The sequence below is a fragment of the Rattus norvegicus genome, chromosome 3 (assembly GCF_036323735.1).
Source record: "Rattus norvegicus strain BN/NHsdMcwi chromosome 3, GRCr8, whole genome shotgun sequence".
Classification (NCBI taxonomy): domain Eukaryota; kingdom Metazoa; phylum Chordata; class Mammalia; order Rodentia; family Muridae; genus Rattus; species Rattus norvegicus.
In genome coordinates this window covers 32866505-32892197 of record NC_086021.1, presented here as the reverse complement: position 1 = coordinate 32892197, position 25693 = coordinate 32866505, and the positions used below count along the sequence as shown (strand labels likewise).

At 47.9% G+C, this 25693-nt stretch overlaps 2 protein-coding genes across 19 annotated transcripts in view; one reads left to right on the top strand and one right to left on the bottom strand.

Moving 5' to 3' along the window:
* Ntng2 (netrin G2) overlaps positions 1–2342 on the top strand; it is a 59177-nt gene extending 56835 nt beyond the window's left edge. For 14 of the 15 annotated variants that reach the window (XM_017591833.3, XM_017591829.3, XM_006233800.5 and 11 more), the window contains 2 exons: positions 395–529; positions 1146–2342. In XM_017591833.3, coding sequence (XP_017447322.1) covers positions 395–529; positions 1146–1378 — 368 coding nt within the window. In that variant the 3' untranslated portion in view covers positions 1379–2342. 15 annotated transcript variants of the gene reach the window in all.
* An 11115-nt stretch (positions 2343–13457) lies between these two features.
* Setx (senataxin) overlaps positions 13458–25693 on the bottom strand; it is a 52970-nt gene continuing 40734 nt past the window's right edge. For 2 of the 4 annotated variants that reach the window (XM_006233887.5, XM_006233886.5), the window contains 7 exons: positions 24861–25048; positions 23993–24085; positions 22666–22830; positions 22123–22287; positions 19466–19564; positions 18381–18468; positions 13458–16696 (listed from right to left, as the gene is read on the bottom strand). In XM_006233887.5, the coding sequence (XP_006233949.1) occupies positions 15971–16696; positions 18381–18468; positions 19466–19564; positions 22123–22287; positions 22666–22830; positions 23993–24085; positions 24861–25048 (1524 nt within the window). In that variant the 3' untranslated portion in view covers positions 13458–15970. 4 annotated transcript variants of the gene reach the window in all.

Below are 25693 nucleotides of genomic sequence, written 5' to 3'. Positions count from 1 at the left end.
CGTGTGCACGTGTACACACACACACACACACACACACACACACACACACTCCACACTGAAGTCTCCTGATGAGACACCTGTCACACTCATAGTTTGGAACTGGTAGCCCCCTTCAGCTGTCCAGAAAGGGACGGGGCCGGCTCAGCCCTCACAGTGGAACTAGAAAAAATGTTGGAGGCCAGGAGAGGAAAAACTCTAGAGCCTTTTCTCGCTATGTGAATGCTCCAGCAGTCCCAAGTACAGACCAGCCTTGTGGGGAGCTTCGTCAGGGAGTGCAAGAGACCCAGCTGAGAAGGATATAAAGGCGGGTTATAGAAGTTGGGCCTGGGGCAGGACCCATTTGTAGGTGTTCACAGGCCACTCTGGCTATACGTGCCCTCTTGTTTCCCCCCAGAATGTAACTGTAACCAGATCGGCTCTGTGCACGATCGTTGCAACGAGACAGGCTTCTGCGAGTGCAGGGAGGGCGCAGTGGGGCCCAAGTGCGACGACTGCCTTCCTACACACTACTGGCGCCAAGGATGCTACCGTGAGTAGACCAGCCCCTGAAGGCAGAGGCTTTAGACTGGGGGCGTGGTTCAGCATGATGGGAGGGGCCTACGTGGGCCTGCTGCTGCCTGGGGTATGGGCTTTGAACACGTGACTGCCGTGAGAAGGGTCTGATGCAACCATGGGCAGGGGTTCAAAGTGTGTTGGGGGTGGTGAGCTCGAGTGGGCATTGCCCGGTCTCCAGTGACGGAGTCCGTGGCAAGTGCGAGCCAGGAAGGAGGAGAGCTAAGGATTGAAGGGGAGATGACTAAAGTTGGCTGAGAGCTCTGGAGTGTGCGCTCAAGAAATGAAGGCTTGGGGAGATACGAGGAACATAGGTTGTCAGAGCGATCCAGGTACCTGCAGCAGAGTATGCAAAACTCTGGGGACAGACAGCAAGTACTTCTGCAGAGCCGCGCCACTGCGGGGGAGGAACGGGAGAGAGAAGGGGGTCACTGGCGGGAGACAGGTAGGGGCCAGGTCCCACCTTGCAGGGTTGTTTCCCACGGTGTGCGTCCTAAGTACCGCCCCCCCACACCGAGGGAGTGTCCCAGCCCCCTATTGCAGAAACTCAGTTCATCCCTACAGCTGCCTCAACTGTCCCCTCCTGTCCGCAGCCAATGTGTGCGACGACGACCAGCTGCTCTGCCAGAACGGCGGCACCTGCCAGCAGAACCAGCGCTGCGCCTGCCCGCCTGGCTACGCCGGCATTCGCTGCGAGCAGCCCCGCTGTGACCTCGCCGACGACGCTGGCCCGGACTGTGACCGCGCGCCAGGCACCGTCCCGCGCCCCGACACCCTGCTCGGATGCCTGCTGCTGCTCGGGCTGGCCGCCCGTCTGACCTGCTGAGCCCGTTTTAGGGGTCCGGGGGTCCCGGGCCCGGCGGCGATACGGGTGCGGCCGAGCTGCTCCCAGGTGCTACTCGCAGAGTCCTCCTGCCCTCCCTGCTCCGCCCGCTCTCACCAGCCCCGCCCGGCACTGCCCTCGCCGGCCACAGGGGGCGCTGTGGAGCCCTGGCTCGGCGGACTGCGACTTTGAGTTTTTTTATGACCTAATGTCTCTATTTTTTTCTCATTTTTCCATTTTCCCATGTTTCTTTCTTTGCTCTTTCTTCTTCTTCTTCTTCTTCTTCTTCTTCTTCTTCTTCTTCTTCTTCTTCTTCTTCTTCTTCTTCTTCTTCTTCTTCTTCTTCTTCTTCTCCTCCTCCTCCTCCTCCTCCTCCTCCTCCTCCTCCTCCTCCTCCTCCTCCTCCTCCTCCTCCTCCTCCTCCTTCCTCTCCTCCTTTACTTGCTCCTCCTACCCCTCCCCCCTTCTCTTCCTCCTTTCTTTTGCTGGTGGTGAGACAGGGACTGGGAAGAAACGCTGCTCATCCCAACACCCGCAAGTCCTGCCATACACAACACACAACACACACACACACACACACACACACACACACACACACACACACACACACACAGAACTCTTGTGCACACCCCAGCGCCTGTTCCTGGCTGCCACCACCAGCCAGCGGACCTGGAACTCCAGTTGCCTACAACTCTAGTCACTGACTTGATTCTCTTTTGTATCTTTCTTTCTTTCTTTTTTTTTTTTTTCACTCACCAGACCCCAGGCCCCCAAGGAGGCCTAGAGACAGAGGTACTCACTGTCTGGGGGAGGGGTAGGACAAAGGGCGGGAAGGGGTGGAAACCTTGTTTTCTAGAGAACTATTTTGTTTGTATCCACTGTCCCTGTGAGGAGGGACTCGGGTGGGAGCTGGTCACCAAGGGTGGCTGATGGTGTACAAGCCCACAGTAAAGCAACTTCACAGCTGCCTCTGCCTGCTTGCTTCCTGTGTTGATAGACATTCCAAAGGTTTGCATAAAAAAAGGAGCCCACAAAAAAGCTTGAAAGACTCCCTATTGGGGCCACTCTTCGAAGTCTGTCCTCTCACTGTACCCTCCCCCAATTTTACCTTCAGCCAAGATGCTAGCCAGCATCTGGTAGGTGGTTCTAGAAACAGAGGTGCCCTACCCCTTTCCTACAGCTCCTCCAAATCCAGGGTCTCTGCTGTGGAAGCCCCAGGAAGAACTCGGGGAGAACTCTTAGAATTTTGCTAAACCCCATGCTGACTTGTAACCCGCTTCTGTGGCCGTCTGGGATAAATGTGTTGACTCAGGACCAATGGGAGTTACATAGAACTCCCGGCTGCTGCCTGCCTGCCCAGTGTGTCCCGAGGTGGGCACTACACCTGCTGGCTTAGGCGCTTTGGTATGTGAGGACCCAACAGGTCACTGAAGCCGGCCCAGTGTCTGCAGCTCAGTATCCTCTGCTCACCCTGCAGGAGGTCCAGTTTCCTTCCTTCCATCTCCAAGCATCCCCCGCCTCCTTGTCCAGGTTCCTAATTGCCCTCTGCTTCCACAAGAGTCACCTCCTTGTAGGCTATCTGCCAACTGCTCTTTCTAGCCTGGGCTATCCTCAGGCCTTTGATCAAGTCTCCGAGGCAAAGCTAAGATTCTGCTGAACACAGGCTGGGCATGATGGCACACACCTTTAACTCCAGAACTCAGGAAGCAGAGACAAGCGGATCTCTGTGAGTTTCAGCCAGCCTGGTCTACACAACCAGGACAGCCAGCATTACACAGAGCTGCCGTGTCTGGGAATTGGGAGGAGGACAGAAGACGGAACGTTGATCGACTGAGACCAGATACTGCCCCTCAGGCCACTCTCCGCTCTGATCCCCTGCCTTAGGTTTCAGGAGTCAGTTCCAAACTCCAAGGGCGGCTTCTGTCAGGTCCCTGACCCCATACATGAACCCCAACATGCATAAGAAATAAGCAGAAATGACAGAAGGGACTTCCAGAAAGTCCCTAAAAGCCCTTCCCCCGACCCTGGTCACACTGGCTCCAGTCCCTCTTCTGCCTCTCTCCCTGGTACTCAGTCCAAAGGGTGGAGGCAGGAGCCAGCAGGCTGAGCATGAGTGGAATGACCCGTACGTAGGATGGTGGAGCAGAAGCAGACATTGCCTCTGTGAAGACCCAGGCAGGCTGCAACCCAAACTTCTGAAACTTGACTTTATGTGAGGCTGTGAGAACCAAGATCTCTGTTTCAGGCAAAATGGCTGCTCCCTAAATCTCTGACTCTCCAGGCTTGACATCCAAACATCCACTGAGTTCAGAGAGAAACCAAAAAACCCAGTTTACTACACAAAATCAACACCCAAGCCTGAGACATCGCTCCCCAGAGCAGGGTGGGCCTGCTCAGTAGGGACGCAGAGGGTGAGCTGATGCCAGCCCTCTTCCTGCAGATGGCTGGGAGGCTGGGGTGTGGAGGAGGATCCTGCAGCAGTTAGAACCACAGTGACAGAAGCCCCTGCCCGGACGTAGAGGAACAAGGACGTGTGCACGGATTAACAAAGGTCTCAGGGAGACTCTAATAATGGAGAGAGGGGAAATGGGCCTGGGAGTAGGAAGGGCTCAGCTGTGGCCTGACTCATGGGTTGGGTGGGGCTGTGAAGCAGACAAGCTCTCCTGGCAAGGCTCTTGTCTTGAGCAAGGGTGTTGTGGTGCAGAAGGAGGCCGCTGGGTCTGTTAAGGGGCTATGGTAACAGTGGGGCAGAGTCTCCTTCCTGCAAGAGGCCACCACATACACTTACCCCTTTACGTCACCGGTAGTGTCGTGGAGGAGCCTGGGAGGAGAGGGGGACCCACTCCGTCCTTCCTGACCTCTCAGCTGGCCTTGCTGTGTCAGCATCTCTAGGGGTAGCCAGTCATCTCCAGAGCAAAAGGCTGTTATAGCTCACTGTAAATCAGAATGGCATCCCCAGTCCCTACAGACTGCTCAGGCCCTGACCTCAACTGGAGGTCAGGGTGGAGGGGAACGTTGCCAGCAGCCATTGGGAAACTCTTAACATCTTCCAGACCATGGAGCAAAGGAGAAAGCAAAGTCACCCAAGCCAGAGTCACAGCTCAGCTTTTGATGCCTGGTTCCCCAAGGAACAGGCAGAGGGGGAGGCACTCTTGACCCAGCTAAGCTCATAGCAGCACCCACCTGAGCCACCATTTGGGTGTCAGGATGTTAGCCCTGCCCTTACCCCAGGGCCAGGTTTTTGCACCAGGGCTCCAGTGATGCCAGGGCCCCTACCCCAAGTGTTGACATCCATAGGCATCTCACAAACGCCCAGGCTGAGGTGTACTTGCCCTAGTTTGAGAATCACTGTGTTAGAAGGAAGGGATGGCTCATTTCACAGAGGGGCAAGTAGAGGGTAGGAGGAAGGAAGGGACTTGCCTGAAAGCATGGATGGGTGAGATTCATCCCTAAACCTTGTGTGCCTCTGCAGGCCTCTGTCTCCTCTCTGCCCACCTCCCTCTTCTACTCTGAGTGGGGGATCCCTGGGGAGCCTGGCTTCATCCCATTGACTGCTGGGAGCCAGGGGATGCTCCCTCTGCACAAAGGCTGCGTTGGCCCTGCCCCCTAAATAAACAGGACTGCTGCGTTGGCAATCTTGCCTCCAAACATGTTTCTCAGTTATGAGGCATTTATGGGCATCTGGGGAACAACTTGCATCTCTTAAAGGTCTGGGAGAAATGGGGTGTGCGGGAGGATCCAGCTAGCCTCCCCAGAGTGAGGCACCTAGCCCATCCTAGCTCATTCTAGGTGGGGATTGTGAAAGGATGGGCCCAGAAGAGAAAAGCTTAACCAACTCATTTTTCCTGTTGGAAGTACACATTGCAATGTATAGGGAAGTTGGAAAGCACGAGAAAGCTAACAAAACCTATGTATACTTTGAGGTCTTGCTATGCAGCCCAGGCTGGCAGAGGACTCCTGATCCTCCTGCCTCCTCGGCCTCCTTTGTGCCAGGATGACAAACGTGTGTCAACTTCACCCAGATAGTCATTTTTGTGTTAAAATTACCCACGAGTCTCTACTCAGAGCTAATAACTGTCAATATTTCTGATGGACATTTCTAGTATTTTTTATAACAAGCATGCCTATGGGAATTAACCTCGTCTTTCCTTCCAATCCCACAGGATGCTGGGATTACAAAGGCACCCACTCTGGCTAGCTTCTGTGTATATTCTGGAGATCCAAATTCAGGTCTTTACCCCTCTGTGACAAGTGCTTTACCCACTGAGACTTTGTTTTTTGAGACACGGTCTTATTGAATCTGGGGCTTACCAATCAACTGGTCAGAATGTCTGTCAAACTCCAGGATCTACCTACCCTTCCAAGTACTGCGCCTATGGTGGGTATCGCTACCCTCCTTCTTAACTGGGCTGCTTTTACAGCCTCATAAAGGCTTAAAAGAAAGGTTAGCACAGCTTTTGCCTGACTCCTGACCCTTTGCCTCCTTCCTCGCAGCCTCAGCTGTTGGCAGGACTTCAGACCTCCACAGGGAATTGCTATGTTTCTCTGTGAGGACAGGGTCTGGCCATATCCGTGTCCACCCACCCCACCACCACCACCACATGACTCTGGTGGCAAAGGAGACCTTGCTGTCCTGAAGAGGCAGGAGCCCTACAGGCTGCCAGGTGGTTTCCAACCTATTAGGACAAGCGGATGACCCTGGTGACACAGCCAGAAGCGGAGATGGGCACTTTCCTTAGCTGACCAGTGCTTACATGGCTAACCAAAATAGGGAAGCCAGAGAAGATGGCAGCCCAGGGCAAGGGCCTAGGGCTTGCCACCTGCATTTGAGTCACTGGGTATCACTCAGTGTCACTCAGTGTCTTGTCTTCTCATCTGTGAAAAGGGACACGGCAAGAGTACTGCTCTCCCAGAGATATCTCTGAGTCAGTGAGTTCACACTGGTGGCGTTAAGAACATGTCTGGCCTAAAGCCAGTCGTCAGCCAATGTCTGCTGGCTTATGGATTGGTTACCCCTGCCCTGTCACCTCCATACCTGTCATGTGACACAACCTCACCCCTGCTCTCTTTCTCCCTCTTTTCTCTCATACACGAGTATGCCGGGCTCACAGCCATAATGCACAAGCGTCCTTGGATGCCAAGGTCCAGTTTCAGCATGAGGAGGGTCCTGAGAAAGGGATGAGTGGGAGCAGTGCTGATTAAGTCAGTGGTGGGCTCTCTCTCTGTCTCTGTTTCTGTCTCTGTCTCTGTCTCTGTCTCCCTCTCTCTCTCTCTCTCTCTCTCTCTCTCTCTCTCTCTCTCTCTCTGCTCCATCTGGTCAGAGAAACTGAACCCAGTCTTTTATTTACTAAAATTACATTAATCAGATCTTTTGATTATTGTTAATCATTTTCTTAAAAAAAAAATCCATGGTTACATAAATTCTAAAATCCCAGATCATTACCCACAACCCCCGATTCTTTGAAATAAAAACCAAACACAAAGCAAAAGTACATTTCCTTATTGTTTGACCACAGCGTGCTCTTCACGGGCAGCTGGGCACAGCTCTTGCGATCTCCTGGTAGGGCAGACAGCAGTCGTTACAATGGCTGTTTTCATGTGAACAGACCACTGAGGTTAGGATTGTTCCTTAGGAAACGTTTAGAATCTATGCCAGTAAGGCAGCTAGCTCTCGCCGATCTCTGGGCACTGTTCTCTCCAGCCCTTCAAGCAGCAAGGAGAGCGAGGAGAGCTTTTCAGAGGCTTCTACATCCATCTTTTTTAAAAAAGATTTTATTTCATGTACGTGAGTGCACTGTCTTCAGACACACCAGCAGAGGGCATTGGATCCCATTACAGATGGTTGTGAGCCACCATGTGGTTGCTGGGAATTGAACTCAGGACCTCTGGAAGAGCAGTCAGTGCTCTTAGCCACTGAGCCATCCGTCCAGTCTCATCTTTTAATTCTTTAGTCTTCATTTCCTTATCCTAGAAATTCCATGGCCTCATGTCCAAAACTGACCACCTCTCCATGAAAGCTAATTCCCCAGGCCAGTGTCCTTTTCCATTAATCCACACTCTCCTAATACTGGTTTTTTTTTTTTTCCCCCGGAGCTGGGGACCAAACCCAGGGCCTTGTGCTTGCTAGGCAAGCGCTCTACCGCTGAGCTAAATCCCCAACCCCTTCTAATACTGTTTTGAGATCATATGCACCCCTTCCTCCTACAGGATAAACCCATCCATCTTTCCTTTTAATAAATCCTCCTTTTTCTATCTATGCCTTTTCTTCTCTGTCCTTGATGTCCCCAAGTTCACCCTGGCTAATTAATACAGCAGCCTTTGGACCGGAGGGTACATGTGTCTCCTCATATAATTCCAAGTTTAAGGCCAAGTCACATAATGAGCGGTTTTTACAAAGGACCACACAGGTTTTTTTTTTAAGATTTATTTATTCATTTATTATACATAAGTACACTGTAGCTGTCTTCAGATACACCAGAAGAGGGAATCGGATCCCATTACAGATGGTTGTGAGCCACCATGTGGTTGCTGGGAATTGGACTCAGGACCTCTGGAAGAGCAGTCAGTGCTCTTAACCACTGAGCCATCTCTCCAGCCCCACCACACAGGTTTTTATGGCCGCTGTGGTTATGTTGTCTAGGTCCTTTCCCATGGCCCCAAAGGCCAAGCAGAAGGGAGGCCTGTTCCTCATCCCACACAGCCTCATGACCACCACCATTCCTCATTCCTGAGAACCACATCTGTTTCATTTATTATGGAGGGATTAGCGCCAAGTAATGGGGAAAATATATTCCCCAGAAAGAGAGATTGACGTTGAAACACATGAGACAGCAGATCAGCTTCAGGGCAACAGCAACCATCAGCAGACTCGGGGATCCACAGCCTGGCGATGGATACTACAGGGGCAGGAACCGTGTCACCCCGTCCCTTTCACCACAATGCTGGACCTGGCACTTGGAGGCTAATGAGTCCCAGCCCTTCCACCTGCCCTAGTCCTTCCCAAAGTTAGGCAGCTGTTGTTGTAAAAATATAAAAATAAAAAATGTAATTATTGTCTTTTACCCCGCTAGGTCCGCGCGGCGGTGTCCCAAGATATTGGCTAGATATCTGGGTGGAAACACATCCCAGCCGCACACTTTCCTACACTCAAACCTTCACATAAAAGAACACACAACACAATAATCTTAGATCCAATTGATAAGATATAATTGCCCACTTAAATATACAAAGCCCGGTACCATCCATCCCTAGGAACATTGATAACAACCTGTAAATACACAGAGCAGAATATTAACATCACCTGCCATGGCTTTTCACCCTCTCCTCTCTCCTGTCTCCTCCTTTCTCTCCTAGTCTCCTCCTCTTCCTTCAAACTTATCTCCCACCCATCCTTCCTTCTCCTCCAATGACAGGCCTCCTTCTATCCTGTACCTGCCTCACCTGTACTTTACAAATTCAACGGAGAGGTGGTTCTGGTAAAGTCACCTGAGTTCTGAGTACTGACTAGGCAGCTGTCCTTGGGGCAGTGGAGTTAGCATCAAAATACAGATAACTTCAGGGCAAACCACAACAGGCAGCTGCCCAGCATTCATACCAACCAGGACCCGAAAGGCTCTGCAGGCCTCTGCCCACTGTGTCCAAGGGATGCCCTTGCTCCTGGACTGCCCTGCGTGTAGCAGCTAGAACGTCAGGGCAGGAGCCCTTCTGCTTACTTCTTCATGGCTGCCCTGGACCCATAGCAAACCTCCTTCCCCAGCCTTGAGTGTAAGGATTACAGACGTGAGGCTTGCTTCTTCTGTTTGCTCTCCTGCACATGTTGGGTACTTTGGGGCTTGGGACTAGGCAGGGGACATTAGGCGGACTGGAGAGAGAGGTGTGGATGGGACATTGGGAATCCAGGAAATGGAGGTCATGGGACAGGAACTCCCAGGGGCTTTTCTGGAAGGCACAGATTGTCACGTGGCTGTCCTAGACTTCCCAAGCCAAGGGAAGCCCTCTGGCTGATCGCACAGCCCACCTGCCTCTGCTGACCCTCCCTGATCAGCAGCACCCCTATCCCCACCCCTTCAAGGTTCTGCTAGGCCCAAAAATTCCCAAAGAGGTATAGAGGGGCTGGAGGAAGGATATGAGGGCCAGGCAGGGCTGGCTCTAAAGGGGTCCCAGGGCCTGGCTGAACCCTAGAACCGGGTGGCAGTGGATAGGTCTGGTCTAGGAATGGGTGATGGGGCTTCTAGAGAAGGCCAGGTCGTCATGCTGGGATCGCAGACTTGGGGGTAGCTTTGTCTGGGAAATGCCTTTGATCCCCTGAGGGTGGGAGACCAGCTTCCAGGACCCCTGTGCATCCAGGAGAGGAATGAGGTCACAGATGGAGGCCCATATCCATAAGCCTAGTTAAGATCATGCCAGACATAAGAGGCACAGGCCTTTAATCCTAGCATTGGAGAGTAAAGTTGGATTCCACAGCTAGCAGACAAAAAGCCCAGAGGCTGGATGCTGGGGCCCTGGACCAGCAAGGTCAGAGGAGTCTCATGAACTCTTATCCAACATGGGGTATTTTTTCTTAAGACTGTACAGCAATACTCAGAGATTTTTACTGTGGCATGGGAAGGGTGATGGGAGGGCAGGCACTGGCACAGCCCCAGGGGGACAGGAGGAAGCTCTCCATACTGCACAGCATGATAAGCATCCAGCATTGACAATTACTAGTTGAATACTTCAAAAGAGCTGGAAGGGAGCAGGAAAGAGTTCTAAGAACCAGGCATCTCAAGGGATGAATGTGCCTCTCATCCTGACGTGGTCACTGCACACCATGTACCTGTACTAAGAGATCATACAAGTGCCACAAAGGAGCCCAGTTCCTGTGAGTCACTAAAGGTCAGGAGTAATGATTGACTGCCTCAGTTCAATCTCAGGAGCTACACGTGAGAACAGAAACAACTCCTACAAATTGTCCTCTGACCTCCGCAGGCAGTAAGTACTGTGGTGTGTGTGCCTGCACACACAAGATACAGAACATGCAATTTAAGGGCTAAGGAAGTGGTCCGATGGCTGAGAGCACTTGTTGCTCCTGCCGAGAACCTGGGTTTGATTCCCAGCACCCACATGGCAGCTCACGACAACTCCAAGGGATTCAGATCTCTATGAGCACACACATGTGGACATGACCACTGCCCCCAGCCCCATATTCACATAACTCTGAAAAGAAGGTTTGAATTTCCAAGTGAGAAATGGTTTTTCAGCCTTTTAGATGGATAGAGTAAATGACATTAAGACAAATCCTTTGCCGGGGGCAGTGGTGGTACTCACCTTTAATCCCAGCACTCAGGAGGCAGAGGCAGGTAGATCTACAGAGGGCCAGCCTGGTCTATAGAGGGAATTCCAGGGCTACAGAGAAGCCTGTCTCCAAAAACTGGAAAGGAGGAGGAGGAGGAGAAAGGAGAGAAGGAAGAAGAGGAGGGGGAGGGGAGGGGGAGGAATAGAAGCAAATCCTCCGATATAACCAAAGATATGTATGAAAAGGCACAAAGCACAAAGCAATACAGAACACAGGAAATGGACAGGATGCGTGATTCACACCGGAAACACTGCTTCTAAAAGCAAAAACAACGAAGAGTACAGGAGAAAAATGATCAGAGAATGTGAGCCCCACTCCCCAGACGTGGTGGGTGTGCACTCTCCGCAGAAGCCTAGCCCTGCAGGCGTTGGGAGGAGCCTAGGGAGAGACAGAGCAGCCTTAGGCTGCACTGGTGTTAACCGGATGGCTGCAGCACCTGGCAGTCACCAGGCCACAGGCAGAGACCTGCATCCTCCAGGCTAGGGGTGCTGAAATCTTCTCTACACCCAAACTCCTTACGGTACAAGGTTTTTCATGGCCACTGGTGTACACAAACCAAACATCTGGCTGGTGAGGTGGACAGATAACTGGTGTGAGCTCTTCATTTCCATTATAAAGGGTCAGCAGTTAGGACCCCTTCCAGTTCATGCAGAGAGCCTGCACGAGGTCCCTGCACCCTTGTCTGACAGCTTACAAACTGCTTGTAACTCCAGCTCCAAGGATGTCTTTATCTGCTGCCTCTGAAGTCCGCATGTACCTGCACATGCTTGTCCCCCAGATGCACACGGATACACACAATTTAAAAGTATATATATAAAAAAAGTCTTGGGCTGGAGAGATGGCTCAGATGTTAAGAGCACTGTCTGCTCTTCCAAAGGTCCTGAGTTCAATTCCCAGCAACCACATGATGGCTCACAACCATCTATAATCAGGTCTGGTACCCTCTTCTGGCCTGCAGGAGCATACACGCAGGCAGAAAGCTGTATGATGTATACATAATAAATAAATAAATGTTAAAAAAAAGTCTTGGGGGGCTGGGGATTTAGCTCAGTGGTAGAGCGCTTACCTAGGAAGCGCAAGGCCCTGGGTTCGATCCCCAGCTCCGAAAAAAAGAACCAAAAAAAAAAAAAAAAAAAAGTCTTAATAAGTATCATGAAGAAGTACAAAGAGATAGTTAACCAGATGTCCTGGTGATGCCTTAAATCCCAGTACTCAGGAGGCAGAGGCAGGTGGACCTCTGAGTTCAGCCTGATCTACACACAGAGAGAGTTCTAGGCCATGTAGGGAGACCCTGTCTTTAAAAGGGGAGGGAAATCTCTGGGGGTGTGATGGATTGCTGGCCTAGTATGTGCCAGGTCCTGGGTTCAATCCCCAGCACTCAGGAGGCAGAGGTAGGCAGATCTACAGAGGGCCAACCTGGTCTACAGAGGGAATTCCAGGACTACAGAGAAGCCTGTTTAAAAAAAAATGTCGAGTGAATGTCATGACTATCTAGAACAAGTGCACACACAGCTTTGGAAGTGGTGGAAACCTGTCTCCATGGTCTTATACATATATCTCCAAGCCCAGAGTGTCCAAACCCAAGAGCAAACCCTCAGGAAAATCAGTTTTGAAATGTGGGCTCCTTGTAACTAATGAATGGGCTCTGGTGGGAGGATGGGTTGGGCCATTTTAGTTTCCTCCCTTGGCCCTGCTGCACTGCCCTGCTGCACCTCCCCTCTCAACAGCAACCGGTGTCCCATTTACTTTTCTTGGAGGGCTACATCCAGAATCTTAGATGATGTACTGACCCCTATGGGACCCTTATTCCTGCTGACTCCACAGGAGGTAGACCCCAAGGCTCTGCTATAGAAACACCCGAGAGCTCAATCTTCAAGAGCTGTGCCCTAATCTGTTAGATCAGAAATCATGGGGTGGGCCAGAAACACCACCTTTTAAAAGGTCCTTTGCTGACTTCAAGGCCAAAGGTTCCCACTTGTAACAGAAAGGCAGCCGTGTTCCGGTACTCCATGGCTTCAGATGCCATTGGAGAACTCCACTCACATCCTATAGCAGCAGCGGGTGATAACTCAGGTCCCTTGTGTGCAGAAAACTGCCTCTGTGGTGCTTGCAACACTAAATTCTCTGACGTTCGAGCTAAATCTTATGCTGCCCCCTGAATTATTTATTCCTCAATGAATAGTGAAACCCAGGGAGTGGAGGGACTGCATGCAATTGTGGATTGGTACAGAGAGGGATGCCTGGTCACTTTAATCACTGACAGCTACTGTGCTAACAAATTCCAGATGAAGTGACCATGGCACAGTGCTCAGCCCATTGGGCAAATTTATTATCAGCCTCCGTCTTCCCTGTGATTTCCAAGTGCACACTGGGTATAGCAAGATGTGGAAAGCAGATTAAGTGCCCTTTAAGTGCTTCATTCTGTAAGCCACTGCGTGTGTTCTCAGTTATCTGTGACCACTAGCAATTACCCAACTTAGACATGGATGGGCCATGCCTCCACTGGCATTCCCAGGAGTGCCTGTCCCAAGTCACTGCTCATTTGTGTTCTCTACCTCCAGCCCCAGACTAACGAACTTGCTGGAATCTGCAGTATGTCCATGTGCCAACGGGGACTGGGTATAACCTTACCCAGATTCTAAAGGGACCGGGCAAGGAGGGCGATGAAAACAGAGCTGGCAGGGGAAAGGGTCAGCAGGCAACTCGTCCAGCTCTAACCTAGCAGCACAAAGTACTTCTAACCCAGGCCAGTTTTCCTGTTTGTTTTTATTTCTCCATTTTCTCTTAAATTTTAGGTTTTAACAAAGATAACAGGTTTACTATTTGCCAAAGTCCAGTTATGAATCCAGAGCATACAAAACACAAGCTACAGAAAAATCCCCAAAGTGCACAAGTAATTTTAGAAAATAGTTTAGCACACTCTTGTTATAAAACACATTTACAGGAAGTTATTCACATGTGTTTGTTCAAATTTACTCCTGGTAATTCATGAAAACGTAACTGAACAAACTGTGGTAAATCAAGAGAGAAGCAAAGTAAGACAGGTATGATACATTCGCCTTGAAGTAACATTTCAAAGTGGTCGGGGCATGTTCTTTTAACCACAGCAAGGACAAAGTGAACTTTTCATCTTGTCAGGGTTCACCATTTCTGACAGCACTGTTAGGAAAAGGCCACTGGACGCAGCAAACACTTTTCTCCAAATACCTTTACCAACTGGAATAATTAAGAATTCAAATCTAATGTTACGCAACTACATTCTGCTGAGAAAAGGTCTAAGGTTTGCTTGCTGGAAGAGAGGATCCCCTGGCCAGAGTCTAATGCCAGCAACCCTTACACTCACAAAGTAGGCAGGCGCAATACGAATCCCAACATTCTGCTGTGGCCAGCCGGGAGCCAGTAGACGAACACACAATGTCCACAGCATACTTGGCAGATAGCGGCCAACTACATGTTTGGGAAAACTTCTTTTTACAAAGGCGTTTCTTTAGCGTCAAGTGGGAAATGTCCTGGCTATTGCTGTTTTCTTACGCCCCCCTCAGAAGCATACTTTTGCCTTTAGGAGGTTACAAGTCTCTGCTAAACTGAGCACACCCCACACACTAGGAAAGACAAGTTCAAGTGACAGTGAGGTCTCCTGCCAATGCAGGAGCTTACTGAACTCCCTACCCTAGCCAGAGTAGGATTTCCTTCCCACCTAGCTGGGTACAGCCAGGAGGCTGAAGCGCTTGAGAAGGTACCTACTCCCCAGTTTCAAAAGTGCTCAGCAGATATTGGGGTTCATGTCTGGGCACCAGTGGAGAGAGATCAGGAAATTCAAGTGTTGAAACTTGGCAAAATGCAGAATTCAGCAGAATTTCTAACAAAAACTCTTGTTTAAAAACAGATGACAAGGGGTTGGGGATTTAGCTCAGTGGTAGAGCGCTTGCCTAGGAAGCGCAAGGCCCTGGGTTCGGTCCCCAGCTCTGAAAAAAAAACCAAAAAAAAAAACAAAAAAAAAAAAAAAACAACCAAACAAAAAAACCAAAAAAACAGATGACAAAAACCCCTCCAAGTAGCAAATGATTATTTTTAAGGCTGTCTTCTTGCCCCAAAGCAGCTGTGTGTACAGCAGTCACGAGAAACCCCACTCCCACTGCTCTTCTACATGCAGACTGGTTAAGCAGCCGTCCCTTGCCCTGACTCTGACTGACCTCCAGCCCCCTCTGCTCTCCTCTCACAAGCTCAGCAGCTCTGACACAGGCTAGTGCCTCAGTGAGCCAACAGATTGCACTTTCATCTACTGGATGGTCCTACAGCCCACATGGCTGCTCTCCTTTCTCACCGTTTCCCTCCTGCCTGAAGATAAGCTATCTGCTTTGCTCCTGTGTGGCTCCCATGGAAATCCCTTCAAATGCATCCTTTTTCATTTTCTTGGCAACTCTCAAGTCTTCACAAACATCCTAACTGGATTCTTCCAGGCCAGGCCAACAAGCCACACAAACCCTCCCTTTGGTACATAAGCATGTCTACAATTCGCCAGTTACACCAACCTCACAAAACATTGGAAACATGGATGGCAGTTCAAAAAACTGTTCTTCCGTTTGGAGAAGGGAAAGAAATTCAGCCAGAAAACTAAGTCATACACCAGTACAGGTAAATGAACTTGTCACAGTAATGCCCTGTGCCGAGCTGTCTTGTCTCAAAAATGCACCAATGAGCACAACAACCCCTAACTAATATGCTGGTTTCTAAAGGCCTAAGAAACCCTAGCTCAAGACACTGGCCACTGGTTCAAAGCTGGCTAACTCCCAGTACTGAGGTTGTTAAACTTGTCTACTACACAGTGGTTGAAGGACCAGTCCTCCTCTCTCTCTCTTTAAACATGAAGTTTGTTCTGTTGGAAAATGACCAATATTTTAGGCTGAGGAAGGAAATGTGGTCTACCAGTTTACATTTTAAAAGAATTTTCCATTTGCTATATAGATTCATAGTTTAACCTTTACAGTACTCACTCTGATCTGACCTTTTCTCCAGAACGAAAGCTCCCAACATTTTGAATTCTGACCTCAAGAACAAGATTTCAGGCATACAAATGCCCTCTCCACGTGTATACAACTGGCAAGAAGTAAGCACTGAACACAAGACCAACAAACAGACCAAGCATCAGAAGGTATTCCTTCCTCTAACAGAGACTCTTCAAGGGAAACAAAAACAAAACCCAGTTTATATGTAAGGTGCTACTAGTTGGCCTGTGGTGACAGTCCCGTCCCCAGGCGCTACTATAGAAACCGTCTCCTCTTGGCACTGCTATCATCCAGCCTCCTCCTGTCCAAGTCAGTGCTTCTCAGCGCATGATGAGTCACAGAGCCGTGCCTCCCCTGCTCTCCAGCAAAGGCCCTAGGCTCTCTTCTGTGGCTGAGCCCAGCATCTGGGTCACTGTACTTCCTCTTACTTGTGGAGGCGGCAGCAGCAGGGTGAGCAGGTCGTGGCTCAGCCTGTATAGGCGACCTGTGGCTGCCCAGAGGAGCAACGATGGCAGTGGATGGTGGCACAACAAAACCTAGGTCCTGGAAAAGCACAGGACAGCCAGACTCTCCCAGGAGATGGACTACCCCAGGGAGCTGGGGGCTCTCGGGCTGTGGATCCCTCAGGAATGTCCCCTTGGCTTCAGCATCCAATCTCCTGAGTAGTCGTGGATCTCGAAGTCGGTCTTGAAGAAGTGGCCTTTCAGGTTCCTTTGAAGTAACAGTATCAGAGGGTGTGTGATATAAAGAAGGAGCAAAAGATGTTGTGGCAAGTCCACTGTCCAGTCTGTTGCTGGGCAAGCCACCCTGAGGTCTGGGTGCCTCCGGAGCAGTGGCTGGGGGATGGGTCAGACTCCTCTGCAGCACAGGCTTCAGTTTCAGGATCTTCATGGCGTCATGTCTATAGTTTGGGTCACAGGTCTTAATAATGGCCCCACGCTTCTGAGCATCCTGAATCAGTTCATACCAATGTTGATTTTCCTGAAACACAGAAGAGAAACAATCACACCCTACAGAAACACTCATTTTGCTGGAAAAGCATGGGTGTCCAACTTCTGTTTCTGAAGGAATAAATATAGTCTGATAAAACAGACTCTCAAAACTTCACCACTCAGAAGACAAGAGTGAGAGGAGGCGTTCAAACGACCAGCCCTAAGGCGGCATAATAAAAGCCAGGGCTGGTGACAGCTGTAAGGAAACCCCACTCCTACCCCTGCCATCCTTGCAGCACAGGAAGATGCCTCCTGCAGATCTAGCCCTACTGGGCTATCTATTTTAAATTTGTTAATTGAAATGAAAATTAAAACTACAGCCCCTCAGATGCATCAACCCCACACGTGCACAATGGCCGCACTCCTCTAGCAGCTACTGTAATAAGCATCCATCCTGCGGATCTAGATTGCCACCAGGCCCTGGGCATGGCTGACATTTTAACAGTTAACACTTAGTTTTAGAAGGCAAAATCCTGACCATACGTGACTGTTCTTGAAGAAAACCCACAGCATTTATTAACTTCTCAAAGGACTATCTACTGAGAGAAGATTGGGAGAGCTCTTAGCCCCTGAGCACCTCTCCAGCCCCAAACCTCTCTATTATCTTACTCTAATCTTGCTTAAGTTGTATGCACACTGCTGGGGACAGACTCAGGCCCTTACACCTGCTATGTCCCCAGGCCATCGGTAATGGTTTATAATTTATTTCTGTGTTCTGTGTTTATGTCAGTGCAGTTGCTTTCAGGGACCCTGAACTTAAGTTACAGGCAGTTGTGAGTCATCCAACATGGGTGCTGAGACCCAAACTCCTGCCCTCTACAAAGGCAGCAAACGTTTTCAACCACTGAGTCATGTCTCCAGTCCCCATGACTTTAAACTATCAACATTTATGTTAGAAACAATCTTTTAGCAGTATTTATGATAAAATTTCAATTTTCCTTATCAACTTAAAAAGAGACATGAAACCAGCTTTTATGGCTCCCTTTAAAGGGTACACAAACAGCACAAGCTAAACCACAGGTGTAGGTAAGTGTGAGACAGGAAGGAGATACATCTGAATGCCCTTGGTTGCTATTAACAAAACAGTGAAGAAAAACAAGCGAGTTAGCTCCTCTCCTCAGAGGACCACTTTCTTAAAACACCAAAAAGTTATTGGGCTGGCAAGAGAGTTAAAAGATGTTAGAAGATAAGGCTCACAGCCAAACTTCAAAGCACCACCACACTGAAAGCCTCAGACAAGCTGAGCAGCAAGCACATGCTACCCTGCTGCCTGCCACCGGCTTCACTCACACCATCTATCCACCGAAAATACAGAACGCTATGCTTCATCCCAAGAACCCCTGCGGCAGAACAGCTCTGGGGCAGACCTCTCCTTGCAACCCATGTGCCCATAGAAGGCAGTCTCACATGTGCCTGTACCCTCTTGGTCTTGTCGCTGATACACAACAGGTTTTAGACGGGCCACCTTGAAATCCTAGTGTACACACTTGAGCTTTGAGCTAAGAAAGAACAGTTTGTACATACACGAAGGCTCACAGCTAAGCTGCTGAAGGACCTAACAATTTCTATTGTAACCATGAAATCATTTCCATTTTGATGAAAAAACAAACAACAGCCAACAACAGATAAATTTAAAACTCCCTGTAGCCCCACCCCCCGCAGAGTGTACCTACCATCAGAGTCCTCAAATGTCCAAGGATAAAGAGGCTGTACTTGGCTCGTGTAATGGTGACATTCAATCTCTGCAAACTTGCCAGGAATCTATGCAACGACAAAGTTATTTCTGTGAGCTCACTCTCAGGGTGTACTCTGTCCCAGGTCAGGCACCATCATGCACAGCTTTTAGCATGGGTACTGGACAGTCAGTCACACTCAGGTCCTTATGCTTGTATGGTAAGCACTTTACCAACTAAGCCATCTCAATGGCTAAGCTATTACAGTGGTTCTGCCTAATGCTGAAACCCTTTTATATAGTTCTGAAAGAATAAAGATTTTTAAACTATCCCCCACTGTCCCTGCTGTGAGGGCCAGTGCACCTCACAAAAGAATAATATCACATGTTATGGGGAAGTAGTCCGGCCATAGACCACTGGCCTCAATAAGGCCTGACTTACCAGTCCTGAGGAAAAAGAGTTGGGGTCAGCTCGCCCCAGAGGCAGGGTGGCCTGGAGTTGGACTGAGCCCAAGCTAGATCATGTGCGCCAATGTAAACAAATAGTAAAATTGCTTTGCTTTGTGTGACTATTGCCAACTGCCTATGTTATTTTCCCTATAAATCCCTTCCCCTAATTGGGCTCGGGGTCAACTCCTCTGTCTCCTGTGTGAGGTACGTGTCGTCCCCAGAGCTCTGGTTCCTTAAATACACCTCTTGTTCATTACATCAAGACCGGTTTCTCGTGAGTTTTTGGGGGTTGCGTTGTCTCGAGATTTGAGTGGGGGTCTTCCCCACCCCGCTGGTCTTTCAGTTCTCCCTGTTGTGGTGTCCCCACACATAAAATTATTTTTGTTGCTACTTCCTATCTGTAACTTTGTTACTGTTGTGAATCATAATGTAAGTTATCTGACAGGATGGATATCTGATATGTGATCCAGTGAAAGGTTATCTACATCCCCAAGAGGTCGTGACCACAGATTGAGAACCACTATTTTAAACAAAAGAAAAGGAATAAAACAAATGATAGGGCTCTAAGGGCAGTCACTGGTGGAGCTAGGTGACAGCTGCTGCCCAACAAGTGACAAAGAAATGTGAGCTACTTACCCTATCGAGCCTTGCACAGCACTTGCCCTGACACAGGTAACGATGATGCAGTCTTTCTGCCGGCCCTGGAAGGCATCTACCGTATCCACTTCTGCAGGTCTGTTTATAAAAGGTGTGAGTTTACTAAAACATTTAAATTCTGAAATACACGTACACAGGCAGTATTTAAAACTCTTCATTGGATGCCGGGTAGTGGTGGCGCACACCTTTGATCCCAGCACTTGGGAGGCAGAGGCAGATGGATCTCTTGAGTTTGAGGGTGGCCTGGTCTACAGAATGAATTCCAGGACAGTCAGGGCTACACAGAGAAAAATCCTGCCATGAAAATGTAAAAAAAAAAAAAAAGTACTAAGTTGTAAGGTTCGTTGTATATTCCAGATAACATAGTCTTTTCAGATAGACTTCTGAGGTCAGCACAACATCCTTTCTCCTTTCTTTTCATAGAGTCTTTTGAAACACAATTCTTAGTGTTTATGAGGTCCATAAGAAACCATCTCCTATTCTCAGGCTATACAGATCTCTACGTGTGTTTCCTTAAGCCTTCCAGTCTTCAGATGACTTCCATCAGAGGCAGGTGGAATTCTGGCAGAGAAAGCATCAGCCTTCCTGAGTTCAGCCACTGGGACTGCGTCTTCTTATCTTTCCAGGTCCTGGGCGCTTAAACTTTCCTTGTAGCACGCTTTGTACCTTCCAGTGGATGCATCTTCTGCTACTGGTCTGATTTCCTCCTAAGTACCTGATTACTTTTGGTGCCATTATAAATAGAATGTTTTTACTTCTTGAGCAGACTATTCACTTACAACCTTTTTTTTTTTTTTTTTTTTTTTTTTTTTTGAGCTGGGGACCGAACCCAGGGCTTTGCGTTTGCTGGCAAGCGCTCTACCACTGAGCTAAATCCCCAACTCCCATTTTTTTTTTAATATATTGATCCTGTATTCTACAAGTCTCTTTTTTTTTTTTTTTTTTGGTTCTTTTTTTTCGGAGCTGGGGACCGGGGCCTTGCGCTTCCTAGGTAAGCGCTGTACCACTGGGCTAAATCCCCAGCCCCTCTACAAGTCTCTTAAACTCAAGTGTTAACCCTAATATTTTCTTTATGTAGCTTCATTACTGAATCTATAAATATAACCATGCTGAATTATTTACAGACTTAGATAAGAAAACTCTTGCTCTGGTGAGAACATCTACTGCAATGGACAACAGAAGTAGTAATAAGGACAAACATCCTTTGTGGTCCACAGGAAAGACTGCTTGAACTACCACAGAGCAAATTACCTATGTGTTTTCTACAGACAAGACATTTTCTCTGTACTCCTAATAGTGTTTTCTATTGTGAAAGATAGTTTTTGCTGTCTTTTCTGTCATCTGTTAGTATGACACGTGGGTCACCTTCTCAATCTGTTCTTTTAAAGACACAATCTCCATTTGGTAACCCAGGGTGGCCTCAAGCTCATGTTTGTCCTGCCTTGGCTTCCCAAGTATGGAGGTTCCAGGAGTGAGCTGCCAAGTCTTGTTTTCTTCTCTTATTTCATCAATATACTGAGCCAACACTGCACTCTGGGATAAATTCCATGTGGTGGTGATACACAGTCCCTTTAATATGCACTGGACTTAGTCTACAGCTGTCCACTTAGCATTCTTAAATCTGCAATCATTAGTGTTAGCAGTCCCATGGCTCTTGTTCACACCTTCCCTGGTCTGCTGTCATAAAAAAACTAGTATCCTTGGAGCTGGCAACATGGTTCATCACATAAGACAGCTTGCTTGATCATCAAGCCTGATGACCTGAGTTCTATCCAGAACCAATTTCTGAAAGTTGTTTTCTGACCACATGCACACCATGGTGTGCCTGCCTTACATAAATTAAAAAAAAAGAAAAACAGGAAGTGTTCTTAGGCTTTTGTCAAGTCCTAAGTATTACTGAGTTTTCTGTTGTTTTCACATATGTAGCCAAGGTTGGTCTAAAACTCTAGATCCTCCTGCCTCAAACTCCAGAGTGCCAGGACTGCAGACACACAGCTAAGTTAGTGCTGACTGTGGACTGACATTTGGTGGAACTCAGCAGTCAAGTCCAACCTGTTTCTCAGGTTTTGGTTACTACACTAAGAGGTGTGCTATATAAACATACATACATACATATATTTTTTTTTCTCCAGATTTCTTTTCTCTAAAGTCAGTTTTGTGTGTTTCTAGATGAAGAAACTTAAAATGTTGTTAGTTTTGGTATTTTAAAAGATGTGTGTGTGTCTTTGGAGTTACAGCAATTGTGAGCATGTGAGGAAAGGCTTGAAAGCACATGTTTTCTCAGACAGGCTGGAAGCCAGCCAACCCCCAAATCTCCCCATCTCTGCCTGCTTGGGAGCTGTGGTTACAAAGAAGCGTACTGGACTCTCAGCTTGTTGTCTAAGTACTGGGATCTGAACTCTGGTCTTCATGACTGCAATACAAATGCTCTTAACCACTGAGCCACCTCTCCAGACTGTTTTGTTGAGACAGGTCTCACGCAGCCCAGGTTAGCCTTGAACTCAACTATGTACCAGAATATGATGATTAGTGTTAATACTCAACTTGGTAAAAGCTGCACTAGCCTAAGAAATGGGTTGGGGGATGTCTTTGGGGGATTATCTATTGATGGTGTTAGTTGAGTTGGGAAGACCCACCCAGTGTGGGTGGCACCATTCTCTAGGCTGGAGATCCCGGACTGTGTAACAGTGGAGGAATCGAGCTCATCACTAGCATGCATACATTCACTGCTCTTCTGCTGCTGCTTGGAGGCTTCCGAGTCTTGTTGCCTTGATTCCCCCATCATGATGGGCTGTAATAAACTGTGAGGTGAAATAAACCCTTTAATGCTTTTGTCAGAATATCTTGTCACAGTAATGGGAAAAGAAATTATGGTACCAAGGATGACCTTGACTGATCGTCCTGCCTCCACCTTCCAAGTGCTGGAGTTACATGTTTCTCACCACACACCTGACACTGACTTCCAGATTTTTATCTTCAATTTTAGTGTAGAAGTAATCTTAGCAGGGGCTGGTGGCTGAGGCAGGAGGACAGCAAATGGGAAACGTATAGACACGATCACAAAAATAATAAAAAGATATTAGAGCACTTGCCTAGTATACAAAGACCCAGATTCAACCCCAGTACTGTTAAGAACTAATTCCACATAAACACCAGAAATACATATAAAAGTACATCACCCTTTCTTATCAAATTCTTTCTCCAAATCCTTCTGGATCATCGTCTTCTGAGCCTTGTAATGAGTTATTATGCCAATATTTCGGAAGGAAATATCTTTTCTTTTCTCTTTAATAAGTTTAATTATTTCCATCACCAACTTTATTTCTTGAACATTTATGTATGAGCTAAAAAAAAAGATGGGAAAAGAGGACAAGGTGTCAAATCTCACAGCAGTCTAGTCGCTCACTACTTCTAGTTAGTTTATTTCCCATCACAGTAAAGAGCACATAGGTAGGTGTTTTCCCTCTAGTCAGGCAGCAGCATGAAGATGATGTAATTCGTGATTGTTTATATATATAAATAACTATAAAATAACTGTCCAATCCAGGAAGTAGTTGTAAAAAAGGAATTTGTAGTCAGCTAAGTTTAAACCAATAAACCACGAAGCTGAAAAGATATCACCCAGACAGCTAAATATGAACAATGGCTGAATGTCAGAAAGCTACCTCATCATCCTCTCTGCTCTCCATATCCTGTTCTCCCAGTCCATACCCCAAGTATGTGTGTCCTTTCATTACCAGAGTAGATCCAACCGTTACCAACAGGGGCCCTTGTTTTCCTGAGTCATGCTACTGTCATGCTATCAGCTATGCTAACACATCACAGAAAGACGGCTCACTCTCCTAGACCTTAGCTATCCCTCAGGTTACGACTATCAAGTCCTTGTTGCTTTCTGATCCTGTAATGTGCTTGGGGCTCAGCTCTTCCTCTTCTGTTCTCCTTTCCAAGAAATCACAGGAACCTTCCTTACTGTTGGGATCCCGGTGCTGTTGACCCCTCTTTACTTTTCACTGTAAGGGAATCTTCTGCCCCATTTCCTATTCTCATTTTAGAATCTGTGGGGTTTTTCAGATTTTTGTTTTTGTTTTTTTTTTACATTTTCCCCAAAGCAGGGTAGTATTTAGTTCATAAACAATGCCTCCAAGGCTGTTAACTCCTCTGTTCAGAGCAATCCTTGGCTCTTCTGTTACATTTGCTACCTAGCAACATACCGCCTAGCTCCACTTGTCTATCGTTTTATAGGTACCCAACACATTCCTTCACAACTCAAAATTTTAAGGACTACCCATGTCTGCTTTCCCATGAGATCACAATCATCTTTTGATGGGATCTTGCATGGTTGTGACTGCTGAAGGACTGAAAAGCACTGGTCACCTGAAAAGGGAAGCTATCAACACAGATACCAAAATGACTATGCCTTGGTAATGGAGAGGTATGTATGGGAAAAGCTTATAACCTAATAATTCTGAGGCCATTACTGGAGACTGAAGGAAGACAAAAACATACTCATTATCCCGTTGTTCTGAACCATCTCCAACATCAAACACGAGGTAGGGCTGAAATGGCCACTCTGATGAACATCGAATGGTTTCAGTCAATCTATAGAAAAGCAATCATATTCAGAAAATATGCTCTAAAGCACACATTTTATCAATATCTTCTTCTTTTATTTTCTGTGTGAGACAGAACCAGGAGAAAGTTAGGAGATTAAGAGATCTTCTTTCACAAATGCACAGTAATGAAAAGTCTAAACTGGATTTTATTTCCATTGTGGTACCCAGGAAGAAGATCTGAACAATCGTGACTCAAGAACAGCTCACAACAGTACAGGAGACACACATTCAGGGCTACAAACACAAGGTGCGGCCTCCAGGGAGAGCAAATGCACAAGCAAGACTAAGAGCCTGGCTTCAATCTCTAGTACCATAGGTAGGCCATGAAATCACCAGTGATTATTGAACATGGTGATTCTCCCTTCCCCTTTTTAGAGACAGCTTTCTCCATGTATCCCCAGCTGGCCCCTAACTTGAGACCCTTCTGCCTCTGTCTCCTAAGTGCTGGGATTAAAGATGTGTGCTGTCACCACCCTGCCCCCTCTCTTCTTTTCAATCTATCTGCACTTCATACAGTCAACATAGCACAATGATTTAAGGTAAGCACCCTCCCTCCTGCCACCTCCAAACAGGGTCTTACTCTGTAGCCTTGGCTGGCCTCTTAAGTCTCAACAATCTTCCTGCTTCTACTTCCCAAGTAAATAGGATCACCTGCATTGGCTAACACAGCTAGTCTGGTTTATGCTTTTTACACCAAGACATCTTCATAAGCAGCTACCGCTTCCCAAAGGACAAGCTTACAAGCACTACAGGACACCCACCTATTTGTCTTCAGGTTTTTATTATAAACGTAATTAGAAGGGAAGAGACATATGTCTGGATGCATCCTGTACTGAATGGTGAGCTGTAGCACCGGCAGCCTGCCAATCATGTTCTGCTCCACATTCTCTTCCAGCAGCTTGCAGAATCGCGCCATCATCGACTGGTCATAGCCATACTCCTGTGCTTTCTGGGAAGAAAAAAGGTTTGTTAAGAATTTATACCCGGGGGGGAAAAAAGCTTGGGGCAGTGGTGTGCACACCTTTTATCCCAGCACTCAGGAGGCAGAGGCTGGTGGATCTCAGTTTGAGACCAGCCTGGTCTACAGAGTGAGTTCCAGGATAACCAGAACAACACAGAGAGACCCTGTCTTGAAAAACAATCAGTTTTTTTTTGTTTTTTTACAAGTTCCCACTACTGTAACTGATATTCTGAAGCAAATGCGCGTCAAAAATCAGGTGGTCCAAGACCACTATCAGCGTAAGATCACTATCGGTCAGGTTCAGGAAAAGATGTTTCCGATGCTGATCCTCAGGGAGCTGTGACCCTTGACTGGAAATTCGATGTTCTCTCTCTCTAGAAAATCTACAAAGTGCTGTGAATGAGGTGAGGGTGTGAATGACCACAACAGAGCTCTTCTGATAGGTCCAAGAGGCCTCCCGGATGAACGAAAAAAGAAGCACAGAAACTTAACATAGATTTGAACAAATCTCTGTGCCCTCACAGCCCTCACAAACTTAAGTGTTGGGCATCACTACAAGGAAGGCTTTACACAGACTCATGGTGCCAAGTCCTGACACTGCTAAGTCAGCTAGGATCAAACCTACTGAATTGA